Below are 17,083 nucleotides of genomic sequence, written 5' to 3' on the forward strand. Positions count from 1 at the left end.
TGTTCCGTAAATTAACCAACCTCCGATATCTCAAAATTTGTACCTAAAACTTCACACACTGTGTGCCACCTCTGATTACAGAACTCTCACCTCCAGGTTGATGTCATATAGCCTGTATATGGTAATCCTCCCAGATTAGGATGGTAATCCCCTCCTCCTCTATGCCTCTAGGGGGCTTTCCATTCGAGCTTCCTGAGGGTTCCAGTGATAGGGGGAGTGTGGTGTCCTTTCATTTTATTTTATGGATGCTGCCAAAATGCCTTGCCCTTATGTGATAGAGAAACATAGGGGTAATGCTGCCTCTGAAGCTACAGCCTGCATTCAGATAGTCATCGACCTGATCTATGCGTCACTGACCAACCTAATCAGAATCTCTTCCCAATATCTATCATCAGCAGCCCCGAGGAAGGGGGAGTCCTTTGTCCCCTGAAACGCATTGGCTTTATCTGTACTCTTAATAAAACATTTTTATATTTACATCTACCGGACACCTGGTGCTCATTTACATCCACTTTTCTCAATTACATATGGAAGCGACCATCAGGCTGCACCCAAAGGTAGCAGCCCAGGCCCCCAACAGTGACCACCACCCTCCCAAAAAGGCCGGGCACCAATCTTTGGAGGGAAATCCTTCTTACCTGCCTTCTTGACCTCCTATCTACAAATAGTGACCGATCAAGTCAGTCCAGCGCAATCTCTACTCTAAAAAGTACAAGTTGCCCATATGTGGGAAAAATACCAGAAAGCCTCATATGGTGCAGTATGTTGGTAATATAAAAATGTTTTAGAAGCAAAAATGCACTTTCACTTTAAAATCTTTAAATACGCTTCAATACAAACAATCCCAGACCTTACTTCTGCAGGACGTCACTTCCAGTCCACGTCTGACACCGCCCATGCCCAGAGGTGGCACACAGTGTGTGAAGTTTTAGGCACCAATTTTGAGATATCGGTTGTTGGTAATTTAAAGAACATTTACATTACCAGTATTGTGCTTGTTAGCACTTTTTTGAACTGCGTGGACTTACCACTCTAATCGGATTGGAATCTCTGTGATATAGTTTATGATATTGTAGAAGTCGTCGTTATGACTTGTACAAATTAAAGATCACAGACACATATCACCTTGGAGTATTATAATTTTTATTGGAGTTTTTATTTATTTGTATATATGCATTGGAGCACTTGAGTTAAGCAACGGCTCCTTTATAATTAGTCCTGGTGTCACAGGGACGCGATCACAGGAAGAAATAAAAAACCTGACAGAAAAGACTGATTGATATATTATTTGTAGTAATCAAATCTCATATACCTAAATTATGGAATTCAAATAAATTTCCATCTGTAAACGAATAAAAGGAAAAGGGAACTTATTGTATGAAATTAGAAAAATACATTATCTCAAACAAAGCAAATTGAAAAAACTGTTATAAAATATGGAATCCCTAAACTAAAAACATAAATAACTTCATTAGTTCAACTTTGTTAAGAAATGTTGCTAATAATTACAGGTTATGTTCTTAACTTGTTTGAATATAACATTTGTATTGAACAAATTTGTCCCAATCCTCGGGGTCCTACATTACACCCCTCTATTCTGTTCCATCCCACGCCATACAACCCCTTCCCTTCCTCTCCTTTCCCTTACTTTGCCTATTTTCAAAATAACAGCAAATATGACCTTGTATTTGTTAAGCTGCTTTGTATTGTAACATCTATATGTCATTCTGTTTTCTATACCTTTCGTTTTGCTACCCTGGAGTATTGCCTATAAATAATAATAAACCCATAACTAACAAAAAAATACACATTTTATTTCTTCTCCACTCGATCGCTCAATGCTTAAAAAAAGAAAAAGTAATTGGAGTTAGACTATAATGTACCAGAAATGAACAAAGGCAGACATGTTGAAGTCCAGCATGGGTGGCAACCATAGTGCTTTCCGTAGATACAGTGGAGAAGAGGGCATAGCCAACCCGCCAGGATAGGAAATACACTAGATTACCAAAAGTATTGGGACGCCTGCCTTTACACGCACATGAACTTTAAAGGAATCCCAGTCTTAGTCCGTAGGGTTCAATATTGGGTTGGCTCATCCTTTGCAGCTAGCTTTAACTCTTCTGGGATGGCCATCCACAAGGTTTTAGGAGTGTGTCTATGGGAATGTTTGATCATTCTTCCAGAAGCGCATTTGTGAGGTCAGGCACTGATGCTGGATGAGAAGGCCTGGCTCGCAGTTTCCGCTCTAATTCATACCAAAGGTGTTCTATATGGGTTGAGATCATTACTCTATGCAGGCCAGTTAAGTTTCTCCACCCCAAACTCGCTCATCCATGTCTTTATGGAAAAAAACATGCAAGGTGCTTTGTGCACTGGTCCAAATCATTTGGTGGAGGGGGGATTATGGTGTGTGGTTGTTTTTCATGGATTTGGCTTGGCCTCTTAGTTCCAGTGAAGGGAACTCTAAAGACGTTAGTATACCAAGACATTTTGGACAATTTCATGCTCCCAACTTTGTAGGAACAGTGTGGGGATGGTTCCTTTCTGTTCCAATATGACTGCACACCAGTGCACAAAGCAAGGTCCATAAAGGCATGGATGAGCGAGTTTGGGGTGGAGGAACTTGGCTGGCCTGCACAGAGTGAACAAGAGAAGAGACTGAGGCCGCGTACACACGGTCGGTCCATCCGATGAGAATGGTCCGACGGACCGTTTTCATCAATTCACCCCTAAAGTGGCCTGATGTGCGTACACACCATCAGTTCAAAAACCGATCGGGTCAGAACGCGGTGACGTAAAACACACGACGTGCTGAAAAAAACGAAGTTCAATGCTTCCAAGCATGTGTCGACTTGATTCTGAGCATGCGTGGGTTCGATTTTAAAGCAAGTTCTATCATTTTTGTCCGAAGGACAACAGACCGATGGGCCATACACACAGTCGGTTTGGACCGATGAAACTGGACTTCAGGTTTTTATCGGTTTGGACCGACCGCGTGTACGCTGCCTGAGAGCCGGGCCTTGTCATCAGCATCAGTGCCTGACCTCACAAATGCACTTCTGGAAGAATGGTCAAACATACCAATAGACACCGTTCCTAAACCCTGTGGACAGCCTTCCTAGAACAGTTGAAGCTGTTACATCTGTAAAGGATGGGCCAACTCAATACTGAACTCAAACAAACTAAGACTAGAATACCATAAAAGGTTATGTGTGTGTAAAGGAAGGTGTCCCGATACTTTTGGTAATATAGTGCATGTACAGGATTACCAGGTAAAATAAAGGGGAAACAAGCCTGAAAACAAAAAGAAAACCAATGCAGCCACTGTATCCAAGGAGTGGTAAGCTGCAATATATTACATTTCTTTTGGTTTAGAAACTCTTTAGACCCCTTTCACACTGGGGTGCTTTTCAGGCATTTTTGCTCTAAAAATAGCGCACAAAAAACACCTCTCAGTGCTGCCCAGTGCTTTCACACTGGGGCGGTGCGCTTGCAGGATAGGAAAAAAGTCCTGCAAGCAGCATCTTTGGGGCGGTGGGGGAGCAATGTATACACTGCTCCTCCACCGCCCCTGCCCATTGAAATGAATGGGTGCCGCCTTAAAAGCAGCGCTAAGCGGGTGCTTTTAACCCCTTCTGGAGTATTAAAAGCGCCCGGCTAGTGGTAAAACTAGCAACGCTTTACCGCTACCCCCCACTGCCCCCAGTGTGCAAAAATACTGCATGTTCTTTTGTAAAAATAAATGCAAAAAAAAAAAACACATCTAAATTAGATTTCTATTTGAAATGCATTTTAAGTGGTAAACAGAAAGCATTTTACTGCAGGAAAAAGTATGAATGCCCCCTAATTGGTTCCAGTTAAAAAAAAATAATACAAAAAAAAAAGTTACAATTTTGTTAATCAATTACTGAACGGTAAACATGACTTCAGATACACACGTTAACCAGCAACAGTTCATAGTCCATACCGGTTATTTGCATCTACAGTTTGGCTTTACATCTCAGTTCTGTCCACACTTCTGTGGTCTACATATATTGACTTGGAAATCGAGCATGAATTCAGAACTGAAGTTAAGCCAAGATTTCAGATCCTAGTTGTGAACACTTCCTGTAAACATTCCATTGACCTCGTAAATCCTTCATAGTGGCACAAAGGGACATCATCCCGAGTCCTGATGATGGAGAGTTGAGTGACACTAACAGGAAGACACAAACAAATTGTGCTGCATTTCCAGTCAAGGTGGCCAAGATCAGTTTAGTCTTAGGTCGGAGTACACGGTCTCCTGAGGGCGCACCAGGTCGGCTCTATTTGCATACAGCACATCAGGAGGGGGCTGAAAGAAAATACAGAGACAGCTTTCAATACAGAGTTGACCTATTATTATTTATCCATACAGTCATTTTAATAAGCTTACATTTTTAATTATTATCGAAATATTTAACTTAATGTACACATGACACACATACAGTATAAATATGCAAAAGAAGAGGTTGTGAAATGGATGAATCTATTTTAGCTTTTTTCACAGAAACATTTACCACGAAAAAGAGGAAGAAAGACCCAAATTGCACAGTTTTTTTTTTTCTTTCAAATATTAAGTGTTAAAACTGAAGTATGGATTCACAATTATCAAACTAGAAAATTAAGTATGCAAAATCTGAGGCGATGAATCTAACAGTTTCAGAAGCTAGATTCCCTGCTTTGGAATCTAGCTTCTCGTTTAAATGGGTGGCAAGAGACTTGGGGGCCAGATTCACAAAAGAGATACGATGGTGTATCTCCTGATACACCGGCGTATCTCTGTGTTAGGGCCGTCCTAACTATGCGTCTGATTCATAGAATCAGTTACGCATAGTTAGCCCTAAGATCCGACAGGTGTAATTGAATTACACTGTCGGATCTTAAGGATGCAATTCTAGGCCGGCCGCTAGGTGGCGAGGCCATTGCAGTCGGCGTAGAATATGCAAATGAATACTTACGGCGATCCCCGAACGTCCAAGCTGCCCGTCGATCTAACTTTATGTTGTTTCCGTCGAGTTACGTCGCGTAAAATTAGGGCTACCTCCTAGGTGTCCTAAGCCATGTTAAGTATGGCCGTCGTTCCCGCTTCGAAATTTAAAAAACAACGTTGTTTGCGTAAGTCGTCCGTGAATGGCGCTGGACGCCATTTACATTAACGTCTAAGCCAATGACGTCGGTGCGACGTCATTTAGCGCAATGCACGTCGGGTAATTTACCCAACGGAGCATGCGCAATACGCTCGGCGCGGGAACAGGCGCCTAATTTAAATGGTGCCTGCCCCATTTGAATTGGGCGGGCTTGCGCCGAGCGCATTTACGATACACCGCCGCAAGTTTACAGGTAAGAGTTCTGAGAATCAGGCACTTACGCTGTAAACCTGCGGCGGTGTAATGTAAATCACATACGTTACGCTGCCCAGGAGCAACTTAATTCTATGTGAATCTGGCCCTAAAGCTGCATTCACACCTTGGCGTACCTAATCGCGGCGTTTTGTCCCGCGAATTGCGGCGACAAATTGCGGCGTTTTGTACCGCGATTTGGATTGTGAATGCAGCTTACCCCCCGGTCTACATCTCCTATGCCGAACGCCGAAAGCCGCCTGAAAAAAAAGGTCCGGGACTTGTTTTCAGGCGGCAGGTGTACGGCATTCGGCGTGGAGATGTGAACCATCTCCATAGAGGGCAATGTAAAATCATCCCTCCAGCGTCTTAGGCCCCGTACTCACGACCAAACATGTCTGCTGTACGCCGTCGTAAGTCCGAATCTGTGCCGTCGTAGCTGTGCGCCTGATTCATAGAATCAGATACGCCTCTCTGTTGCCAAGATACGAGCGGCGTAAGTCTCCTACGCCGTCGTATCTTGGGGTGCATATTTACGCTGGCCGCTAGGGGCGCTTCCATAGATTTACGCGTTGAATATGTAAATTAGGTAGATACGTCGATTCACAAACGTACTTGCACCCGCTACGCCGTTTACGTTAGGCTTACATCCGGCGTAAAGTTACACCTGCTATATGAGGCGCAGCCAATGCAAAGTATGGCCGTCGGCAAGCGTATCTTTTTACGTCATTTACGTAAGTCGTACGTGAATAGGGCTGTGCGTAGGTTACGTTCACGTCACAGGCATTGGGCCTGGCGTATCTTAGGGCGTAAATTCGACGTGATACTGAGCATGCGCACGCATGTGCCGTTCGTTAGGCGCGTCATTTACGTGGGGTCACGATTGATTCACATACAACACGCCCACCTCTTCCACATTTGAATTACGCGGGTTTACGCCTGCCCATTTACGCTACGCCTGCCGCAACTTACAGAGCAAGTGCTTTGTGAATACTGCACTTGCCCGTCTAAGTTGCGGAGGCGTAGCGTAAATAGGATACGCTATGCCCGCACAAAGTTACGCCCTCCTACATGAATCTGGCCCATAGATTACACAGTGCATAACCAATATGTTCTGGCATCATTTCCTACAATTGCTTGTTAATATCAGAAGCGATCTTAGGGCATGGCGGAACTTGACACATACATGGTTTGGGAAAATGTTTATTTTAAAAATGAATGTAATGCCTCAAATATTGTATCCATTTCAGACCCTGACTGTGTCAATTCCAGCTAATGCTAACTTACTAAGTCATATTAAGCTGGAATTTATACAGTTCATATAGGCAGATTATCCACCCAGGATTAAGGCAGATTCACTACTATGCCTAAAAAATGTGGGGGCATGGGATTTCTAGATCTCCGCCATTACCAAGCAGCACATCTATATAGAGTCTTAGACTGGTGTAACCACACAGGGTCAAAGAGTTGGCTATCTATTGAACAATCCACCATGACTTTCCCTCTTAAGGCCCTTCCATTGTTACCATGTAATAAATGTCCAAACCAGGTAAAGGAACATCATATTGTTGGCAATACCTGTAAAGAGGCGTGATCAACTAAACCTAGGGGGATCAGATGCTCCATGTTGTTGAACTATGACACCAGTGATTGGGAACCCAGATTTTACACCAGGATTAACTGACCTTAAATTTAATTGATTCATAGAAATGAATAAAATCAGAATGCAAAACTTTAGGGACTCAGGAAGATGAAAATCCATAGCTGATATCCAGTCAATGCTATCACCATTTCTTCAGGTATGGTGGGCAATTCAACTACGACATTATCACTATCATTTGCACCAACAGCAGTGGAGGAGAATACTGTCTTTGAACAACTATACGCGTCAGGTCAAATCATCAGACAAGGCCTTTCGATGGCATATGCAGAATTGATAGCACCTCCGGAATTATATATTCCCTCTTATATTGTCGCATGGGAAAATAATTGAACATATCAATCTCTGATGAGCAAAGAGACTTTATTTTCCATTGTATGCATATGCATCATTTATATCATCCAGAATGCAAGAATCAGGATATAAATTATTAACTCAGTGGTATAGATCAGTGTTTCTCAACTCTAGTCCTCAAGGCGCACCAACAGTTCATGTTTTCAGGATTTCCCTCAGATGAAACAGCTGTGGTAATTACTAAGGCAGTGAAACTGATTAAATCACCTGTGCAAAATATTGGAAAGCCTGAAAACATGACCTGTTGGGGCCCCTTGAGGACTGGAGTTGAGAAACACTGGTATAGATCACCCGAGAAATTACATTGTATGAATTCAAACGCAGACCCCACTTGCTGGCGTTGCGGAGAAGATAGGGGGCAATTTTCCACTTATTCTGCCTTTGCCCCCAAATATGCCCTTGCTGGCAAAATGTATGCAATTTAAACAAAGACCTTACTTGTCTATGCCTTGACCAGAATCCAGCAGTTTGCCTAATTCACCTCAGTCCCCTTTCTAACAATAAATATCAACAATGAGTGGTGAGGCATTTGCTAAACACGGCAAGGGCTTGTGTGCCAGAATTTGTGCCATCACTGTAGATCAATGAATCAGAGCAGTAAATGAAATTATGAGAACAGAGTTACTTACGGCATTGTGAAAATGTGGAAAATCAATGGGGCTCTGCAGTGCATCCCCACAAGTGTTATAAATTCAATGTGATATGTTTTTTTTTAAAGAAAATTTGGAGCAGAACATGCGCATATGCCACATGTGTTGCCCTCTATTCTTCCCTCTCTTCCATTCCTATAAATATTATAGGTTTACTGGGGTGAATGATGCTTAATAATGTGGAAAGATTGAAATAGTAGCCTAATAGGACATAAGGGAGGAGAGGAAAGAGAAGGGAGGTGAACTTCTGTACCTTTGGTTCTGAATAAGAAGAGAAAGAACTAAGCAGATAAGAATATGCTACATTTAGAAGTGGAGGCTGGTGCGCTGTGGGATCTTACATGGTCTCCGAGAGTGGCCAGTTACTCCTCATCAGCGGGAGCAGCACTCCGGCGATATATATATATATGCACACACACACACACACACACACAAACAAGAAATTCTAACCCCAACCCAACCATCAGAACTGACTGGTTCATACAACCTTCAGTAGACAAGAACTATGGGCCAGATTCTAATATATTTACGTTGCTCCACGGCAGCGTAATGTATCCCATTTACGTTACACCGCCAAAGGTTTACAGCGTAAGTGCCTGATTCACAAAGCTCTTACTTGTAAACTTGCGGCGGTGTAACGTAAATTCGCTTGGCGCAAGCCCACCTAATTCAAATGGGGCGGGCACCATTTAAATTAGGCGTGTTCATTGCGCTAAATGACGTCGCAAGGACGTCATTGGTTTCGGCGTTAACGTAAATGGCGTCCAGCGCCATTCACGGACGACTTACGAAAACAACGTTGTTTTTTAAATTTCGACGCGGGAACGACGGCCATACTTAACATGGCTTAGAACACCTAGGGCTCAGCCCTAATTTTACGCGGCGTATCTTGACGGAAACGACGTAAAGTTAGATCGACGGGCAGCGCGGACGTACGGGAATCGCCGTAACTAGTCATTTGCATATTCTACGCCGACCACAATGGCCTCGCCACCTAGCGGCCGGCCTAGAATTGCATCCTTAAGATCCGACAGTGTAATTCAATTACACCTGTCGGATCTTAGGGCTAGCTATGCGTAACTGATTCTATGAATCACCTGCATAGTTACGACGGGCGGATCACAGAGATACAACGGCGTATCAGGAGATACGTCGTCGTATCTCTTTTGTAAATCAGGTGACAACTCCAAAAAGTGATGAGCTTAGGGATAGTGTTCCTCCCACATCACTACCGAATGTAAGGCCATACATTGTGCAATCTTCTTTCCCTCAGCCACGGGTCAAAAAGGAAAGGAAATTACCCAATCACCCCCATCAACACAGTCAGTGTTGATGGGGGAATCCCTCCCACAGCGCTACTGTGTTCTGTTGGCGGGGAGCCCTCCCCACTGGCAGAATACAATGATCACTGCTGCACAAATGTAATAAAACATGTTCAATAGTATATTTAACAGAATGTGAGGGAGAAAATAGAAGTTGATTGTTAGGATTTACATACAGTACACTTTAGCAAACTTTCTTGTACCAAATGTCTTCTCTGTTTCTCGCTTATCTCTATTGCTTTTTTTTATTTATCTATTCTTGTATCTCTCTCCGCACAAGACTGAGTTTTCTTTACTCTGCTGTCATTTTCTGACTCTCTTAAAATGAACATTGAAGAACAAGTTTACAAAAAATAATAAATGTACATATTCTTGCTGGTTAAAAAGTATGCATTTGTTATTGTTATAAAGTATTGCACCTGTGATCAGCAGATTGCAAGTGCAATGTCAGACTCCTGCAGACAGTGGGGTAGATTCAGAAAGCAATTGCGTCTGCGTAACCATAGTGATGCAGCGCAATTGCTTAGTTGTGCCAGCGTAACGACTTTTTTGTATTCAGAAAGCTCGCTGGCATAAGGCTCTTATGCCGGCGTATCGTAGGCTGCATTCTTACGATGGCCGCAAATTGCATACTAACGCCGATTCACAACCCTACGCGAGCCCTGCGTACGCATTTTACGTCGTTTGCGTTCGTCGGGTTCTGCATAAGGCTGCTCCTGCTATTAGCAGGGGCAGCCAATGCTAAGTATACCCGTCGTTCCCGCATCGCAAATTTTTAATTTTACGTTGTTTGCGTAAGTGAATCGTGAATGGCGCTGGACGCCATTTACGTTCACTTTGAAGCAACGTCATTTGCGACGTCATTTGCCGCAATGCACGTCGGGAAAGTTTCCCGACGGAGCATGCGCACTACACGTTCGGCGCGGGAACGCGCCTAATTTAAATGATCCACGCCCCCTACGGGATCATTTAAATTACGCGCGCTTACGCCGGCCATTTTTATGGAGCGCCTCCGCAAATTACGGAGCTACTGCTTCCTGAATCAAGCGTAGCGCAAGTAATTTACGGAGGCGTAGCATAAAAACGTAACGCAGAGCCTCTGTAAAAAGTGCGTGGCACTACCTGAATCTACCCCACTGGCTGCAGCTTTCAGCCCATACCTCAGTACGGACTCTCAGTTTGCAAGCTAGAAGACGTGTAAATGGACTACGAGTGTGCTCACAGCCTATTCATACTACAAGTCTGTCTACGGCTATGGTAGATGGGACTTGTAGTTTTCTCATTCACAGATTCCTGTGAATGAATGAGGCGGCTGGGCAGGCAATTTTAAAATGTGACAACAGCTGCTGGGTAGAGGAACCCCTGCCCGCTGAAACTGACAAAATAAACAGAGCAAGATTACTCATGGTATTCTAAGAAATGCTACCTGCTGAGATATAAATCACATTTATGATCAACAAACAATATTTTCTAATTTGTAATAGAATGTACTAGACATGCAGTTTAGTAAAAGTTAAATTATAAATGATGAGCAAGCAAGAAAGTAACCGGTCTGGGCTGTAGCGCCCAGATCTGCATAGATGACATAATGCTAAACTGAAATTCGAAAAGAAAGAATGAACTCACTTTTCACACCAGCAAAACAGAATGGAATATACAGTCCAAGATGTTTAACCAAAGTGACAGATTAAAAGCATACAGTATAACAAAATAAAAATTACAGTACTAATTCAATAATATAAATTTATATTATTGAATAGAGTTCGGCTAACGGTTTGGCCCAAGCATGAGTTTGGGCCGAACATTGGCTGTTTGCCTGTTCAAAATACACCCGAATTGTTGGGGGTTTCCACTGTTTGTTTGGCCCGCCGATTGACCACAATGCACTGCGCCACTGCACAGTGCATTGGAAGCCCTGATTAGCTGAAGCAATTAAAGCTTTGCCCAATCAGGGCACATAGCACTGTCAGAGCCATGATTGGACGCTGTGATGATGACTCCAATCATGGCTCATTGCTCTTAGGCCTCGTACACACGATAGGTTAAACAGAGGACAATGGTCTGATGGACCGTTTTCATCGGTCAAAACCGATCGTGTGTGGGTCCCATAGGTTATTTAACCATCGGTTAAAAAAAAGGCAACTTGTTTTAAAATTAACCGATGGATTCCTAACCGATATGACAAAACCGATCGCTAGTAGGCACGACCATCGGTTAAAAATCCATGCATGCTCAGAATCAAGTCGACGCATGCTTGGAAGCATTGAACTTCATTTTTATGAGCACGTCGTTGTGTTTTACGTCACCGCGTTCTGACACAATCGTTTTTTTTAACCAATGGTGTGTAGGCGCGACGGACCATCAGTCTGCCTCATCGGTTAACCAATGACAACGGTCCTTCAGACCGTTCTCATCGGATTGACCGATCGTGTGTACAGGGCATTAGTCGCACCAAACACTATAAAAATATTCTACCCATAGTGGCCATTTCCAGTGTGATATTAGCATGGAGAGAGATAGAAAAGGGCTCTGCTCGATGCTACTAGCGAGTTAGTGTGCTATTGTGACTCTATTGTCATCAGTGTAGAATATCAGTTTAGTGTGAATCTAGTGATAGTGCAGTGTGAGTGTAGTTTGACCATTCACTTTTACTTTAGTGTGAATCTAGTGATAGTGCAACCATTAATTTTTATTTTATTTTGTCAGGGCAGGTTTCCTGCAGTATATTTCAGTGTGTTACTGCCCGTTCAATGCAGTATATTTCAGTGTGTTACTGCCCATTTAATGCAGTATATTTCAGTGTGTTACTGCACGTTTAATGCAGTATATTTCAGTGCCTTGGTGCAAATTTTCCGCAGGAAATTGCAGTGCCTTAGTGCATGCTTAACGCAGTATATTTCAGTGCATAGGTGCACGATTAATGCAATATATTTTAGTGCGTTGAAGCACATTTAACGCAGTATATTTTAGTGTGTTAGTGCTGGTTTACCACAGTATATTGCAGCGCGTCAGTGCAGTCTAGGGGGACAGGAGCCACACCGGAGCAGAGATTCTTGCAGCTCTGCAGGGGCAGGCCCAGAGGTGGTTCACGCCACACCAGCTGGAGCCAGGAATGGTGGTGTGTGATAATGGCATAATGCAGTGTTTCCCAACTCCAGTCCTCAAGGCACACCAACAGGTCATGTTTTCAGGATTTCCCTCAGATCAAACGGCTGTGATAATTACTAAGGCAGTGAAACTGATCAAATTTACCTGTGCAAAATAATGGAAAGCCTGAAAACATGACCTATTGGTGTGCCTTGAGGACTGGAGTTGGGAAACACTGGCATAATGTTCACCTTTAGATAGGGAAAATTGACACATGTGCCATGCCTGACACATCTGGCTGCCATTGGCTGCCTTTCAGCAATGCAGTGGCGCTGAAGCTGACCTGGGTTGCGCACTATAAAGTAAGGTGATGGGCAGTGCAGATGAAAGGTCTCTCCTATTTCCCGGCCGGCCAGACAAACCCACCCCCCCAGCCAGCCAACCTCGATGGCCACCCAAGCCCCCCCTATACACTGGCCATTAGCAGTTCGACTTTATTTCTCTTATAGGCAGTACAGCGGTGCTCAAATTATTGGGCCGCACAGCCATTACTTTGACAAGATGTCACCAAAACCGGCCCGCTGAGTTAACGGCCCACTGGGAACCTCCCTGTAGTCCCAATGGCCAGTACATGCCTGACTGTGGGAGATCAGATATAGTGAATGCAGGGTCCTGGGTTAAATAACACAGTAAGGGTTTATATTTATTTTTTAGCAGCCGGTTATTGGTTGAAGAATATGTTATTTGTTTTAAAATTTTCTTGTAGAATTGTCTCACAATTTATCATATTCATCAGCGCAGGAGGTTTTATACATTTGTTTAGATTAAAAGCATAGTCTACACAAGCATGAGATCAAATGGAGAGCTCTCCCATGGATCCCATATGTGGTTAAAGAAATTTAAGGATCAGATGTTCGACTTTTGAATGTTCATTTTTTTCTTTTCATGTTGTATAGAGTAAGAGAGGGTTATAACCCCTCTCCGTTTTTTTTGCCATCTGTGTCCCATTGGAGAGATTTCCCTTCACTTCCTGTCCCATAGCCAAACAGGAAGTGAGAGGAATTCCATACAAATTAAGGGAATCTCAAGGGAATCTGAAGGGAATCTCTTGGGAATCTCTTGGGACCCCCCCCCCAGGTCACTAGAACTAGTGTCCACATCAGAAGATATCCTCTTTATTACTTTTCTGGGGACAACACAGTTTAAATGATAATTGTAAAGACAAAATAGGGTGAATCATCCGAACAGGGGCACAGACAGTAATAAATACTGACAGGCGTTCTAATTAATCTCTCCTCCATCCAAAACTTTTTTTTTTTAAGTTTTGCCTTGGGTCACACTTTAATTTACAATATTTTTTTTTCATCGATTAACGTTTTAATTTTTTAGTAATTGTCAATGTCAAAAGGATGGTGTTACCTGCTGTCTTCTTGGCATGTTTTTGCTAAAAACGATATCAGCATACTGTAGCTCAGGTTCCTGAAATGAGAAATGAACAATAAAAAAATGCAAACTAAAAGAATGAAACGGTATCAAAACACAAATATAAATGTACATTTTTATCTTTATTTTAATTTTTTACTTGTGATCCTGCCAGTGATACAGTTCCTGTCCTCGTGTGACAACTCTAACTCACTGTATGATCTCTACAGAAGATCAGAAATGTAATCCAAGAACAGGAAACATATTCGGAATACAGGACCTCTCCCTGTCTCCCCTGGAGGTGGGGATTCTGTAATTTCTAGAAGAGAGAGGTGGCGGCAATGCTACCTTACAATACAACATTAAAGCACAGGCATAGAAGATAGGACATTATAAGCTTGTAGGCAGATGCAGTCTATGTTCTCCATTGTAGGTGGCGCTCATCCACAGAAGCAATGCAGATGGGAGAGGAAGTTGAAAGAAGCGGTCTCTCTCTGATTTCCTTTGTCTCTTAGGTAGTTATCCGATTGGATGCACATACCCCATGCGACCATCTTGGGTCAGACGGAGTCTATTTAGAACACTGACCCCTGAGTGGTTTTATGCAAGTGGACAGGTTAGGGACAGTAGCAGCAACAGGGAAAGGTTCTGGAGGAGTAGGGAGAGAGCAGGAACTAAGGGCCAGATTCACAGCCGAGATACGACGGAGTATGTCAGATACTCCGTCGTATCTCTCAGAGTATCTATGCGACTGATTCATAGAATCAGTTACGCATAGATATCCCTAAGATCCGACAGGTGTAATTGTTTTACACTGTCAGATCTTAGGATGCAATACCGCGGCCGCCGCTGGGGGGAGTTCGCATCATAAACCAGCGTCGGGTATGCAAATTAGTAGTTACGGCGATCCACGATGGTTTTTCGCATTCGCTACGTCGTTGCTAGTCTAGTTTCCCGTCGCAAAGTTAGTCGTCGTTTTAGGTGCCCTAACTTTACACAGCACACGTATGTGCTGTATAAAGTATGGCCGTCGTTCCCGCGTCGAAATTTAAAAATGTTTCCCTCTTGCGTAAGACGTCCGGGAATATGGAAGTACGCTACGCATGTCGCCGTCCGAAAAAATGACGTCACTTCGCGCAAAGCACGGCGGGAAATTCAAAAGGGAGCATGCGCAGTAGGTCCGGCGCGGGAGAGCGCCTAATTTAAATGGCACACGCCCCTTTGAATTACGCGGGCTTACGCCGGAGGCCGCCGGCGGAAGTTTTCTCGCAAGTGCTTTGTGAATCAGGCACTTGCGATGAAAACTTGCGGCGGTGTAACGTATCTATGATACGCTACGCCGCCGCGATTCTACGTGAATCTGGCCCGAAGTCTACTGCTTCAGGAAGCTTCCCATATGGGTTAGACTGGCCAAGCCGCACCTTGCTCCCAGAGTCTTTGACCACGGTCAATTCGCTGCATATTTTACGTGGCTCTGGATGGTGAGCTTCTGTTCACTATTGTTCAATACAACGTTCTTTATAAATTGGGATTCTGGACAGAGCAAAATCTGGTGCAGCTCTATATAGCAGACAATCAGCTTTTGACTTCCGCTTGTTCAATTAAATGTTGTAGATGTAGCTGTTGCACTCTCAAGTTTTAGTAAATCAACTTCTGTCTGTTTACTGCCTGCCACACCACACTGCACCTACCCAACAAGCACCTACAAAACAGATCTAGCAAAACACATTTAAATAATAAACATACCAAAAAGGCAGTAGTAAAAAAAAATCATTGTTAGGATTTACATGCGCTTCTTTAACTGCTTCCCACCCAGCCAATGTATAAAATGGCTAGGTGGGAGCTTCCCCATTCTGAGTGGACGTGCCCATACGTCGGTTAGAACGGGAGGTCACACAGCAGCGCAATTCTGTGATGAACATCACAGAACAGGACATGGGCGCTGTGACTAGCCTTCCCGATCACGTGATGGCTGTGTCCAGTTACAGCCATCAAACAGAGCTCAGTGCGAGGGAGCGGGGGATGCTGCAGCTTATGACGGATCTCTGTGTAACTGATTTTAGTGTTCGGTTACATAGAGATCACACATACTGCAGCCATCCACACACAGTACACAGCCATCTCCACATCAAGCACCCCTGTCCCTGTCCAAGTGTGCCATGAACATCTGTACCAGTGTCCCAGTGCACAAAACCTCTGTGATAGTGTACCAGTGTCCCATCAACATCTGTACCAGTGCAAAAAAAATCCCCAATAGTGTTCCATTGCAACATCAACATCTGTGGGCGCACCCACCGCAGGCTTTGTGACCGTGTCCGCGGGACCCGTAGACGCCCGCCATTGTAAACAAGGCATCTCCCTGTTCAGCCTAGTGACAGGACAATGATCTTCTGCTCCTTGACATCAGTGCAGGGCCGATCCTAGGCAGGGTGTACGGGGTGCTCCGCACCCAGGCGCCACAGAGGTGGGGCGCCAAAGCTCCAAAGTGCTCCCCTCCCTCCTCCTTGTCAGTGGTTCCCCATCCCACTTGCTCTCTCTGCTGGCAACTGACAAGAGCGCATACCTCCCGCTGTCCCCGGAATCCGGGCTGGGTACCACAGTGGAGCCTAGTACTGGAACACGTTTCGGCATTAGGCTCCACTAATTAATTTTTCCTGTGTGCATGGAGCAGTCTCCTGTCTGCCCCGCCCCCTCTGCGTGTGTTGGCTCTTATCCCATAGGCGGTGTGATGAGAGGCTTCTGGGTTGGCCAGAGCTGCTGCCAATCATCCCGTTTACTCCCAGAAATGCTCTCCGAGTGCCACCCTCCAAGTAACCAAAGATGCCACGTATGCCCCGCCCCCTGTAATGTGCTTCTGCTCCCAGTGCGCCCGAGCTACAGGGATCTATTGGACAGGTACTGATCTATGGGGAAACCTAATGTGGGGGCTCTGATGGGGACACCTGCTGTGGGGGGGGCTCTGATGGGGGACACCTGCAGTGGGGGGGCTCTGATGGGGACACCTGCTGTGGGGGGGGGGGCTCTGATGGGGGACACCTGCAGTGGGGGGCTCTGATGGGGGGCAACTGCTGGGAGGCTCCGATAGGGGAAACCTGCTGGGGGGGACTCTGATGGGGGACACTAATGAAGACTTTTTAGGGGAGCATCTCTGTGCTTGAGTCGTAGCCATAGAAACATGTGTAAAGGGGAGGAGTTGGTAAGATGACCACGCCCATGTGGGGCCGCCAG

At 44.5% G+C, this 17,083-nt stretch overlaps 1 protein-coding gene across 2 annotated transcripts in view; it reads right to left on the minus strand.

The window, feature by feature from the left end:
- Nucleotides 1-3,746: 3,746 nt before the first annotated feature.
- Nucleotides 3,747-17,083, minus strand: part of LOC120916461 (carcinoembryonic antigen-related cell adhesion molecule 1-like) — a 102,850-nt gene continuing 89,513 nt past the window's right edge. For both annotated transcript variants that reach the window (XM_040327438.1, XM_040327437.1), the window contains exons 8-9: nt 13,853-13,912; nt 3,747-4,333 (exon numbers count right to left, since the gene is read on the minus strand). In XM_040327438.1, the coding sequence (XP_040183372.1) occupies nt 4,250-4,333; nt 13,853-13,912 (144 nt within the window). In that variant the 3' untranslated portion in view covers nt 3,747-4,249. The remainder of the gene's footprint in view (nt 4,334-13,852; nt 13,913-17,083) is intronic.

This window comes from Rana temporaria, chromosome 10, assembly GCF_905171775.1.
Source record: "Rana temporaria chromosome 10, aRanTem1.1, whole genome shotgun sequence".
Classification (NCBI taxonomy): Eukaryota; Metazoa; Chordata; class Amphibia; order Anura; family Ranidae; genus Rana; species Rana temporaria.